The sequence below is a fragment of the Mobula birostris genome, chromosome 2 (assembly GCF_030028105.1).
Source record: "Mobula birostris isolate sMobBir1 chromosome 2, sMobBir1.hap1, whole genome shotgun sequence".
Lineage (NCBI taxonomy): Eukaryota > Metazoa > Chordata > Chondrichthyes > Myliobatiformes > Myliobatidae > Mobula > Mobula birostris.
This window is the reverse complement of record NC_092371.1, coordinates 174777420-174790959: the sequence shown is the minus strand read 5'-3', so window position 1 is coordinate 174790959 and position 13540 is coordinate 174777420. Positions and strand designations below refer to the sequence as shown.

Below are 13540 nucleotides of genomic sequence, written 5' to 3'. Positions count from 1 at the left end.
ATGTGTTAAGATTCTTTTTCTTTTCACTAGTCCATGAAGCCCATTAACATTAAAACTCAAAAAATTCAATAAATTAGTCATTATTTTTAACAAAGTTACTCCAATCTAAAACATTACTTAACTTCTCAACTCTCATAGTTCCTTGGGGAATCTCTTTGAACTTCACCATGTTGCTATGCGTTCCCCCCCAATCATCCAGGCAAAAAGAAAAAAAAGAGATAGATGAGATATAAAAAAAAAGAAAAAACAAAATACCCCCCCACTAATGTTGTGAATGAAAGGATACAGAACACTACCCCCCTCCATTTTGCGGGTTGTGGCTAGAGCCACGCTTGCACACATGATTCACGTAGCAATTGATCAGTGCTTCTTCCAGCTCCCCCGCAACAAAAAAAATTATATATATATAAAAAAAATTAATGTTACTCTTCCTAACCAGTATTCCTCAAATTTTAACCTTACTTCCTCTCCCTCATATAATTAGTAATATATTTATATATTCATCCGCCTTCAAAAATCCAACAAGTCCATTCTTTGACCCAGTCTTCTTCTTCAATCCATCTCGCTCCCATGGTTTTGTTCTTGTACCTGGTGAATATTCAGAGAGTCTTGCACAAACTACTCCGCTTTCCGGTAATCATCAAAAAATCTTTTTTCTCCACCAGTCAAAAAAATCTTCAAGGTTGCAGGGTAACGCAATATAAAATGATAACTGTGATCGCATAGGATTTTTTTCACTGGATTAAATTTCTTCCTTCTCTTCAAAAGTTCATAACTTACGTCAGGATAGAAAAAAATTTTGTTCCCTTGAATCATCAATGGCCCTTTTCTATTCTTGGCAGCTTGGGCAGCTGCCTGTAGAATCCTTTCCTTGCCTTGAAATCTTAAGAATTTTATTAAAATTTCTCGTGGATATTGGTCATCTTGTGGTTTTGGTCTTAGAGCTCTATGTGCCCGCTCAATTTCAATTAATCGGCCCTCCTCTTTCATTTGCAAAACTTCCAGGATCCATCTTTGAAAAAATTTTATTGGATTTCCTCCCTCCATACCTTCTTTAAGACCAACAATTTTAATATTATTACGTCTACTAAAATTTTCCAACATGTCCACTTTCTCCAAGAGTCAATTTCTTTCCGTGTTCCAGACAAGCAAATCATTTTCTGTTTTTTCCACTCTATCATTAATATGCTCCATATTTCTTTCCATCTCCTGAAGCTTCTTATCCATTTTATCCTGTCTTTTCATAGCTTTGTTATAGCACATCTTCATGTCTCTAAGCTCTGCTCTTACTTTTCTTACTTCAGCCGTTAATTGCAATAAAGCCTCTCTTATGTCTCCATCATCTCCTTTAGTTCCAATCCCTTCCAGTTCTTCCTCCTCTTCTTCATCTGTATTCTCTGCGGTATCCGATTCTGACTCTGAGTCACTTTCAGTTGCAGTGGCTGTCGGTTCTTGTAGTTTGAGTTGTATCGATTTGCGCATGCGTTCTTCTTTGCGCATGCGCATTTCCGGCACCTTCTTCCGAGAGACCGCTACCGCCGCCATTGCTCCCTGTTCTCCGGCGGAGATAGAACGCATCTCCTCCAAAAGAGATCTAACCTGAGTCCGAGGCTCCATCGCTGCAGTAGGCCCTTTTTTCTTCCCATCTCGCGGCGGCTTCGCAACAACAGACTTCTTCTGTTGCGGTTTAGGAGGCATATCGTAAAGTAGTCTTGCAAAGTTATAAATAGTTTTCGGAAAGTATTTATTAACTTTATTTTGTTTAAACGGTACTTTGCTAATTTTTTACAGGAGAGCTGGATTTACACGTCTCAATCCCACGCTATCACGTGACGCCCCCCTATATCCACTTTCTTGATGTTTCTATGTACATTTCCAGAGACAGATTACTTACCAACATTTTTATGAACTCACAGGCTCCCATAGTTACCTTGACTACACGTCTTCCCACCCTGTCACTTACAAGAATGTTATTCCCTTTTCGCAGTTCCTCTGCCGCAACTGTTCTCGTGATAGATAGATAGGTATTTTATTGATCCCAAAGAAATGATCCCAGTGATGCGGCTTTGCGTTCCAGGTCATTGATAATATCTTTTAGCAGAAAAATCAGTCTTTCCCCTCCACTGATTTCAACACAGCCCTCCTCCATTTTCTGCACATCTGCCCTCTCTCCATCCCCCCACTCTGGCATAGCAGAAGAATGATTCCCTTCCCCTTGCCTACCAGTCATTGCATCCAACATATCTTTTTCTACAACTTCTGGCATCTCCTATGGGAACTCACCATCTTCCCTTCCCTTCCTGTTTTTGCAGGGATAGTTCCCTCCATGACACCCTTGTCCAGTCATTCCTCCTCACTGATCTCTCTCTTGGCACTTATCCTACACCCATGACAAATGCTAACCTGCCTCTCATCTCCTCCCTCACCACCATCCAAGGCCTAAAGCAGTACTTTCAGGTGAAGCAAAGTTTTACATGTGAATTTCTTGGAGTTAATTGTTGTATCCCGTGCTCCTGCTGCAGCCTCCTCTACATCGGTGAGACCCAACACAGATTTGGTGTTTATGGAGTTCCTTCACTCGGATTATAATAACTAGGATCTCCTTTTGGCCAGTCCTTTTAATTCTGCTTCTCATTCCCACACTGACATGTCTGTTCATGGTCTCCTCTGCTGATAGGTTGAGGCTTACAGCTCATATTCTGTCCTGGTAGTCTCCAACCAAATGGCATGAATGTCTATTCCTCTAACTTCCAGGAACCACTCCTCTCTGCTTGCAACCCATCCTGCTTCAACACTCCTCTTTCTCCTCTCTCCCTCATAAAATCATACATTGCTTTATAACTGACAGGTTAATGTGAATGTGGGCTTTAAACTATTTCAGGTCTTATCAGCCTATGTTTAAAGGTTGATGCAACATTCAGTAGCCACATTGTTAGGTTCACCTGTGCACCTGCTCACTAATGCAATTACCTAATCAGCCAATCATCTAGCGGCAACTCAATACATAAAAGCATACAGATGTGGTCAAGAGGTTCCACTGTTGTTCAGATCAAACATCAGAATGGGGAAGAAATATGATCTAAGTGATTTTGACTGTTGAATGATTGTTGGCACCAGATGGGTTGATTCGAGGACCTCAGAAACAGATCCCCTGGGATTTTCACTCTCAGCATTCTCTCAAAAAAAAAATATCCAGTGAGCAGCAGTTCTGTGGGCAAAAACACCTTGTTAATGAGAGAGATCAGAGGAGAATGGCCAGATTAGTTTAAACTGACAGGAAGGTGACAAGTAAAACCTTGAAATGGATGGTTTGCAGCAGTTGAAGACCACATTGGGTTACAGTCTTAAACATAGAAACAAAAACATAGAAAATAGATGCAGGAGTAGGCCATTCGTCCCTTCGAGCCTGCACCGCCATTCAGTATGACCATGGCTGATCATCCAACTCAGAACCCTGTACCAGCCTTCCCCCCATACCCCCTGATCCCTTTAGCCACAAGGGCCTTATCTAACTCCCTCTTGTGTCTAATAAAGTAACCATTGAATGCATGTGTGTAATGTACCATCACAGGCAATGTCCTCATTTTGCTCAATTTCTTTTTTCTGATTCAAGTTAAAGGCTGATTTTACAAAGCAAAGATACATGACATAATTACTTTGTTGAAAGATTTATTCTTGTCACCATTAATGTATAATTCTTTATTTTGAATGATCTTCCTAATCTCATTCCCTTCCTTCATAGCTACTGATAAAACTGTAACTGATTTTTCATAAGTATGCCAGAGTACACCGTAGTCATATGAACAAGCGATTTAGGTTGAGCAATTTTTATTTGAGAGAAAGTTAGCTACTTTAAAATAATACACTTCAATTAAAAAAAAAGAAATGTACCCATACTTTCATTGTCACTGCAATGGGCAATATAATTTCAAATAGACTCCATATTAGCCCCAGTATTTCATTATTGCTTGAACAGAGAGAGAAGTGGGTTATCAATATTATTAAACAGAGGGTGATGAACATGCAGTATTGTTTAGGAATATTGAAAAGAAGGTGATGAAAATGTAGTATAGTGGAGGTTGGCATAGTGGAACAGCTTGTCAGAGACCTGGTTCAGTCATGCCCTTAGGTGTCATCTGTATGTGCTCTGGTTTCCTCCCACATCCTAAAACGCAAACGTTAGTAGTTCCACTTTATATTAACCTTAACCTGAGTGTGCAGGAGAATGGTAGAATACGGAGCAAGTTGATGCAAATGTTTCAATCGGTTTTAATAGGAACATTTAGTGTCAGAGAAATATGTACAATATACATCCTGAAATACTTTTTCTTCGCAAGCACCCATGAAAACAGAGGAGTGCCCTAAAGAATGAATGACAATTAAATGTTAGAACCCCAAAGCTCTCTCCCATGTATCAGCAGCAGCAAAACAACAACCCCTCCTCCACCAGCAACAAAGCAACAGCAACCCCAAAGAGCACTCAAGCATGCAACAAGGCATCAATAAAGATACAGACTTACAGTATCCCAAAGGCTTCACATTAACCCAGTAATCGACATACCTCTTAAGGGAAAAAGAGGTGTCCCCATTTCTCAGTGAGAAAAGAGACATAACAAAGCAACTCGCTGACTTATGGTGTTAAAAGTCTGTTATATCGCTTCTTCTGAGCTCTGTGCCCAAAGGACTTGTGTCTCTGGGCACACAGCCAGCAGCCAGCTTGCTGCTTATGATCTTCTTTCTCCCTGGACACACCAGTTTTCTGCAGCGGCACCAACTTCGAATCCGCCCGCCTCCAGAGCCATGACATCCTGGAACCCTGAAGGTGCGCTAGTCTTCCGGGCTGCATCTTTGGCATATTGAATAGCGGCCAAGTGTGAGACCCCAAAAGCGGGTCTCATTTCTGCAAAGAACCAAAGTAACTTCAGGTCAGGGTCTTCAAAAGAACCCTAAAAGGGAAAAATAGAGATGTTATTAAAGATAGAAGTAGAGCAGTTTCTGAAGATGCAAGCAGAGGAGTCGGCGTTAGACACCTAAGCTAATGTAGAGAGGAATTTTTTAAAAACTGGTAAGTAGGTGACTGATGGTTGTGCTGTCTCTCAGTTTCTGACTGAGTAGCACTTTCACTGAATGACCAGATTTAAATGTGGATCATAGAGCAGTACAGTACAGGACAGGCTATTCAGCCCACAATTTTGTGCTAATCCTGATGTCAATTTATACTAAATGTCCTCCTCCTGTTTATCATTTATTTCCCTCCATTCCTTTCATATTAGTGTGTCCATCTAACAGTCTCTTAAACTCCACCAAATGCCTGCTTCCAATACTAACCCTGATAAACCGCTCTCTATATAAAAGAACTTGCCCCTCACATCACCACTTTTACCTTAAAAGCAGGTCTTCTGGTATTTTAACATTTCTACCTTGGGGAAAAGGTTTTGACTATCTACCCTATCTATGTCCTCATCATTTAAAAACACTTCCCCTGAGATTCCCTTGTCCATTCGTCCTTCCCCACTAATCTTCTGCCCGGCACTTACCCCTGCAAGCAGTCGAAGTGCTACACCTGCCCATTCACCTCCTTCCTGATCTCCATTCGGGGCCCCCCAATAGTCACTCCAGGTGAGGCAACACCTCATCTGAGAATCTGCTGGGGTTGTCTATTGCATCTGGTTCTCCCGATGCTGAAACCTGTCGTAAATTGGGGGACACCTTTGTTGAGCTCCTTTCTCCTTCTGCCAAAAGTGGACCTTCCCAGTGGCAAAACATTTTAATTTCCATTCTCATTCACAATCCGACTTGTCAGCCCATGGCCTCCTCTTGTGCCGTGATGAGGCCACCTTCAGGTTGGAGGAGCAACACCTTTTATTCCATCTTGGTAGCCTCCAACATGATGGCATGAATATCATTTTCTCCTTTCCTGTAAAGGAATTTTCCTTCCCCTTCCCCTTCCCCTCTTCTTCTATTCCCCACTCTAGCCTCTTACATCTTCTCTCCTGCCTATCATCTCCTTCTGGGTCTCCTCCTCCTTCCTTTTGTCGGATAATTCACTCTCCTCTCCTATCAGATTCCTTCCTCTCCAGCCCTTTACCCTTTACCTCCCCACCTGGCTTCACCTATCACCTTCAATCCCATACCTTTTTATTCTGGTCTTCCCCCTGCACACAATATTGCAAGACAGTCTGACGAAAGTTTATTTGACTGCAGTGTAACTTCCTCACTGTTATCCACCACACCCTTACTAATGAAGGCAAGCATGTCACACACCAGCTTTTCCACCTTATCTACTTGTGTACCCAATTTGAATGGACATTGGTCCTGAACTCCAATTAATGCTTCATGATTGAATAACTTTCCACATGGAATTCAGGAAATCTTCTCAACATTCCTTCTGAATGCAAGTGTTTCTGTTAGCACATCTGTATCTTTTTATTAAGGTGCTTTACACTGCAAGCTGTGTTTTAGTTCAATTGTTTCTTCCCTCAGTGTTAAATTTGTACAATTTCATTTCCTCACAAATTAATGTTCATATCTAATAGTCATGTAGGTTAAACTTATCTTGGGCAGTTAACTAAGATGACACTGGCATTTTAGTAGTGTGATCTGTTTTTAACTTATTCTAATTTTCTGATCCATTGATGAAATAGGGGAACAAAAACTGATAATTTGTCTACAAAATGAAAAGTGCATTGTCACAGATTTTGTATTTGTCCCCATGACAAATTTCTTTATTCAGGTATTTTAACAACCTTTATTCCTATGTCTGGTTTCCTTCTTTTGTTTCTTTCCGTGATTGACTAGGCAGAAATTAGAACAGTGGTTTGCTGGTGCCTTCTGTTGCCGCAGTATTCACCTAACTAGAGCATTTGACCTCTACTGGTGTTCCCAATTGGGAATCATACACTAGACGTCACCCAGCCTTTGCTGTTGTTGTACAAAGACAATCCTCCACCAAAGCTTGGAATCCATCTCCCTGCTGCCGAAGACTTCAGTGATTTTAGGTGACACCACCACCGTTGGTCTGGTTATTTTTCTGGCCATAGACAGAGCTCTTTCAGCAAGACAGAGTGCACCTGGACCTAAACCCTACGTGAAGGCAGAGTTGTCTTGGGTGGCAGAAGCAATATAATCGCTATTGGCATTTCCTGATATTTCCTGATACTTACCCAACCAACAGACAGGGATGCGTTGTCTCACCAGAATTATTTAATATCTATAGTGAAATGATTCTCAGACAAATTGAAGACCTAGATGGGATAAAAATTGGAGGTGTTAACATCAACAATATGAAATATGTAGACAATACCACCCTAATAGCAAGTGCTGCAGAAGACCTACAAATCCTCCTGGACAAAGTAGTACAAACAAGTGAAGATTTTGGTCTAACCATCAACTGTAAAAAAATGAAATGTATGGTAAAATCAAAACAGCAGGATCCTCCCAACTGCCAATTGTACATCAGTAACCAAGAGATTGAACAAAAGACCAGCTTCAATTACCTTGGTAGCTTTATATCACAAGATGCTAGAAGTAAAGTAGAAATAAAAAGAATTGCCATTGCCAGAACCAACTTCCAAAAATTGAAACCCATTTTTACTAACAGACACATTTCTATGACAACAAAGCTTAGGTTACTAAAATGTTATGTCTGGTCAATTTTGCTGTATGTTTCCAAAACATGGACTATAACACCAGAACCCCAAAGAAACCTAGAAGCAACAGAAATGTGGTTTCTTAGAAGAATGCTGAAAATATCATACAGAGATAGGGTAACTAATGAGACAGTACTCCAACGTGCCCATACAAAAAGATCTTTAATGAGAACATTAAGTGAGAGGAAACTTAAATTCCTGGGCCAGGGAGAAATAGAATGCCTTACATTACAAGGCCATATGCCTAGGAAACGCAGTAGAGGAAGACAAAGAAGAAAATATATGGACACTGTGAAAGAACTAAAAGATCTAAGTGTACGAGATATCATTGACGCTGCAAGGGATCGTTCGCTGTGGAGAGCCGTGATCGCCCAAGCGTGTAACGCGCAAGGCACATGAAGAAGAAGATTCCTATGTCAGTTTCCCTGTGTTCAGAGAAATCCACAAAGTAAGACAGTGGAGAGAAAAACACCGTGAAGTGGAGATGAGAAAATGTACACTGTCAAATGAAACGCAAGTGCAATGAATCCATTATATTACCAATAAAGAAAGCATCTTGTTTTGTGTTATAGGGACATAGTACTATAAAACCATAAAACCATAAGACTGATCATGGCTGATCCTGGATCGCACTCAACCCCATACACCTGCCTTCTCGCCATATCCTTTGATGCCCTTTATTGATCAGAAAATGATCATCTTCCTCCTTAAATATACCCATGGATTTGGCCTCCACCGCAGTCTGTGGCAGAGCATTCCACGGATTTACTACTCTCTAGCTAAAAAAATTCCTTCTTATCTCTGTTCTAAAGGGTCACCCCTCAATTTTGAGGCTGTACCCTCTAGTTCTCGATACCCCCAGCATAGGAAACATCCTCTCCACATCCGGCCTATCTACTCCATTCAAAATTTGGTAGTTTTCAATGAGATCCCCAAGCATTCTTCTAAATTACAGTGAGTACAAGCCCAAAGCTGCCAAACGCTCCTCATATGTTAACCCCTTCATTCCCGGAATTGTCCTGGTGAACTTCCTCTAGACACTCTTCAATGACAACACATCTTTTCTGAGCTATGGGGATCTTGGTAAAAGGAACAATAGTACAGACTATTATCTAAATGGGGAGTAGTTCAAATATCAGAGGTGCAGAGGGACTCAGGAGTCTACGTACAAGACTCCCAGAAGGTTAATTTACAGGTTGAGTCTGTGGTAAAGAAGGCAAATGCAGTTTTGGCATTAATTTCAAGTGGAATAGAATATAAGAGCAAGGAGATAATGCTGAGCCTTTATAAGACACTGGTTAGGTCACACTTGAGGTATAGTCAACAGTTTTGGATTCCATATCTCAGAAAGGATGTGTTATTATTGGAGAGAGTCCAGAGCAGGCTCAAAAGGACCTTTCATCCACCCATGCACTGCAACTTTACAGTTACAGTCTACAACTCGTACCTGCACTGACACAACTGTTCTACTGTGTTTTAAAATGCTCCGCTGCTACCTAGAAGAGTTCCTGTTGCCAAGAGTCATTTTGTCATTTAGTCATTTCCTGTTGTACAGATACTCCTGTACCTAGTATTACTTTATATACATAAAACAAGACTATGCATAGAAACTGATCTTATGTATATACAGCCATACTCAATATTGTTATTTATACATTGTGTTTTCTAGGATTGCTTTAATATTCATGTTTATATTATGTTCTTTATACTCATTGTGTTTTTATGCTGCATCAAATCTGGATTAACAATCATTTTGTTCTTTACAGTCATGTGGAGGAATGACGATAAGCAATCTTGAATATTGAATGTTAATTATGTAACCATATTTTGTCTGTTTGTTTTACAGCTCCTTGTGGACTTAACATAACGTCTCGGAATGGCACCATCTATTCTCCTGGGTTTCCGAATGAGTACCCCAATTCAAGGGACTGCAGCTGGTTTATTACTGTGCCTTCAGGACACGGGATTTATATCAACTTCACTCTGCTGCAGACAGAACCAGTCAATGACTATATTGCAGTCTGGTATGACCATTCCCTTTTTAATTAAGAACACAATTATTTGTGGAACATAGTTCATAAAAAATAATCTTGCACTCTTAATGCTAAGAGAGTATTTTGTAGAATTAATATAGAATTAATAATTATAAGGCTTATTGCCCCTTCCTTTTCAGTCTTGATGGTGGGTCTTGGCCTGAAGATATATGATAATAATTACTCTCCTTTGCTGCTGCCTGACCTGCTGAGTTCCTCCAGCATTTTGTGTTTATTGCTCTGGATTTCCAGCACCTACAGACTCTCCCGTGCTACGAACGATAAAACTTTATTTATTTACTTAGAGTTCCAGTGCTATCAGGCCCTTCTGGCAAAATGTGCCGCACTTTCCAGCAAGCCACCTATTTAACACTAGACTTTGGACCATATGAGGAAACTGAAACACCCACGGGAAAGCCTTTGGGAGAACATACAGACTCCACACAGTCATCTCTGGAATCGAATTCTGGAATGCCCTGAGCTGTTGTAATAGTGTGGTGCAAGCTGCTATGCTGCCATGGTGTTTGATATTCTACAAACGAGGATTGTTGTTGAGATGCTGCAGTATTGTTCTAAATCCTGAAGTCGTGCCCTCTTGTCCTAGAATTCCCTACCATTGGAAATAAATTTGCCATATCTAATCTGTTCAGGCCTCTTAACATTTGAAATGTTTCTATGAGATCCCCCCTCATTTTCCTGAATCCCAGGGAACACTGCCCAAGAGCTGCCATATGTTCCTCATATGGTAACCCTTTCATTCCTGGAATCATTCTAGTGAATCTTCTCTGATCCTTCTCCAGTGTCAGTATATCCGTTCTAAAATAAGGAGCCCGAAACTGCACACAATACTCCAAGTGTGGTCTCATGAGTGCCTTATAGAGCCTCAATATCACATCCCTGCTCTTATATTCTATACCTCTAGAAATGAATGCCAATACTGTATTTGCCTTCTTCACCACCGACTCAACCTGGAGGTTAACCTTTAGGGTATCGTGCACACGGACTACCAAGTCCTTTTGCATCTCTGCATTTTGAATGCTCTCCCCATCTAAATAATAGTCTGCCCGTTTATTTCTTCTATCAAAGTGCAAGACCATACACTTCCAACATTATATTTCATTTGCCACTTCTTTATCCATTCCCCTAAGCTATCTTAGTCTCTCTGCAGGCTCTCTGTTTCCTCAACACTACCGCTCTTCCATCTATCTTTGTATCATTGACAAATTTAGCCACAAATCCATAAATCCCATACTCCAAATCATTGACATACATCATAAAAAGCAACGGTTCCAATGCTGACCTCTGTGGGACTTCACTGGTAACCGGCAGCCAGCCAGGATAGCATTCTTTTATTCTCATTCTCTGTTTTCTGCCGAGCAGCCAATGCTCCACCCACGCTAGTAACTTTCCTGTAATTCCATTTCTTATCCTGCTAAGCAGCCTCATGTGCGGCACCTTGTCAGAGGCCCTCTGAGTATCCAAGTACACTACATCTACTACATCTCCTTTGTCTACTCTGCTTGTACTTTCCTCAAAAAATTGAATAGGTTTGTCAGCCAGGATTTTCCTTTCAAGAAACCATGCTGGCTTTGGCCTATCTTGTCACGTGTCTCTATAGGTACTCCGTAATCTCATTCCTAACAATTGATTCCAACAATTTCCCAATCACTGATGTCAGGCTAACAGGTCGATAGTTTCCTTTCTGCTGCCTCCCACCCTTCTTAAATAGTGGAGTAGCATTTGCAATTTTCCAGTCATCTGGTACATTGCCAGAGTCTATCGATTCTAGAAAGTTCATTGTTAATGCCTCCGCAATCTCTCCAGCTACTTCCTTCAGAACCTGAAGGTACATTCTATCAGGTCCAGGAGACTTATCCACCCTCAGACCATTAAGCTTCCTGAGTTTTTTTTCAGTTGTAATTTTCATTGAACCTACTTCACTTCCCTGACGCTCTTGAAAGTCTGGTATACTGCAGATGTCTTTCACTGTGAAGACTGATACAGAATATGCACATATGCACTTAGTTCCTCTGCCATCTCTGTATCTCTCAATACAATATCTCCAGCGTCATTTTCTATTGGCACTATTAATACCCGCGACTTTTTTTTACCCTTTATATACTTAAAAAAACTTTTAGAATCTTCCTTGATATTACTCGCCAGCTTCCTCACATAATTCATCTTTTTTTTCCTAATGACCTTCTTAGTTTCCTTCTGCAATATTTTACAAGCTTCCCAATCGTCTGTCTTCCCAATAGCTTTGACTTCCTTGTATGTTCTCTCTTTTGCTTTTACTTTGGCTCTGATTTCACTTGTCAGCCACAGTATTGTCCTTCTTCCATTCGAAAATTTCTTCTTATTGGAATATATTTGTTTTGCACTTCCCTCGTTTTTCATCGAAACTCCAGGCATTGCTGCTTTGCTGTCTTTCCCTGCTTGTGTTCGTTTCCAGTCAACTTTGGCTAGTTCCTCTCTCATGACATAGTAATTTCCTTTATTGCACTGAAATACGAACACATTGGATTTTAGTTTCTCCTTCTCAAATTTCAAAGTTTGTGATTGTGATCACTGTTCCCCAAGAGTTCCTTAACCTTAAGCTCTCTTATCACCTCTGGATCATTGCACAACACTCAATCTAGCACAGCCAATCCCCTCATAGGTCAACAGAAAGCCATCCCTTAGACATTCTACAAATTCTTTCTTGAGGTCCAGTATTAACCTGATTTTCCCAATTCAATTTCATGTTAAAAACCCCAATGATTATCATGACATTGCCCTTCTGACTTTTCTATCTCCTATTATAATTTGTAATCTATTTCCTGGCTGCTGTTTGGAGGCCTGTATACAACTGCCATTAGGGTCTTTTTACCCATGCCATTTCTTAACTCAACCCATAGATACTCTACACCTGCTGATCCATACGATGACCCCATAAGTGCTCTCCATCCGCGCCGGGTTGATGTCGACCTCGCAACTCAGCCTCGTAAAATAATACTGCTAAATGTCTGTGTGAGGAGTGGCGCCCCACACAGCCTTTCAAACTGCGCCTCGTAAGGCAGTGGTCCCCAACCTCCAGGCCGCGGACCGGTACCGGGCCGCAAAACATGTGCTACCGGGCCGCGAGGAAATACTTTCAGAAATACTTTATACTTTAAACAATATGATTTGGCGATATGAGTCAGCCGCACCTTTCCTCATTCCCTGTCACGTCCACTGTTGAGCTTGAACACACGCGAGGTCATTACCCGTGCGTCATCCTTGTCAGCGCGGGAAGGAGATCAACTCCTCGAGCTTGCAAATGACAGTGGGCTGAAAAGACATCTGCTGGCATTTTTGATCAAAGTCAATGCTGAATATCCTGAGATAGCCACGAAAGCACTGAAAGCGTTGCTTCCATTTGCAACATATCTCTGCAATCAATGCAATGAAAACTAAATTGCCGAATAAACTGGACTCAAGGAACCCCCTTTGAGTATCGCTGTCTCCCATCACCCCTCGATGGGACCATCTTGTTGCTGGGAAACAAGCCCAGGGCTCCCACTGATTCAGCGATATTGGTGTGTTGCAATGATTTTATATGTTCATACGGAGAAAATATGTGCTGTGTGTTTAATATCCAAGCGTTACTTAAAATGTTATGATGCTATTGACTTAAAAGTGACTTATATAACCATACAACAATTACAGCATGGAAATAGGCGATGTCAGCCCTTCTAGTCAGTGCCAAACGCTACTCTCACCTAGTCCCACCGACCTGCACTCAGCCCACAACCCTCCATTCCTTTCCTGTCCATATACCTATCCAATTTTCGTTTAAATGACAATATTGAACCTGCCTCTACCACTTCTACTGGAAGT

At 41.1% G+C, this 13540-nt stretch overlaps 1 protein-coding gene across 1 annotated transcript in view; it reads left to right on the top strand.

The window, feature by feature from the left end:
• Nucleotides 1-13540, top strand: part of csmd1a (CUB and Sushi multiple domains 1a) — a 2254753-nt gene that overhangs the window by 1990398 nt on the left and 250815 nt on the right. Inside the window, exon 43 of the mRNA XM_072251121.1 lies at nt 9496-9673. Within this exon, the coding sequence (XP_072107222.1) occupies nt 9496-9673 (178 nt within the window). The remainder of the gene's footprint in view (nt 1-9495; nt 9674-13540) is intronic.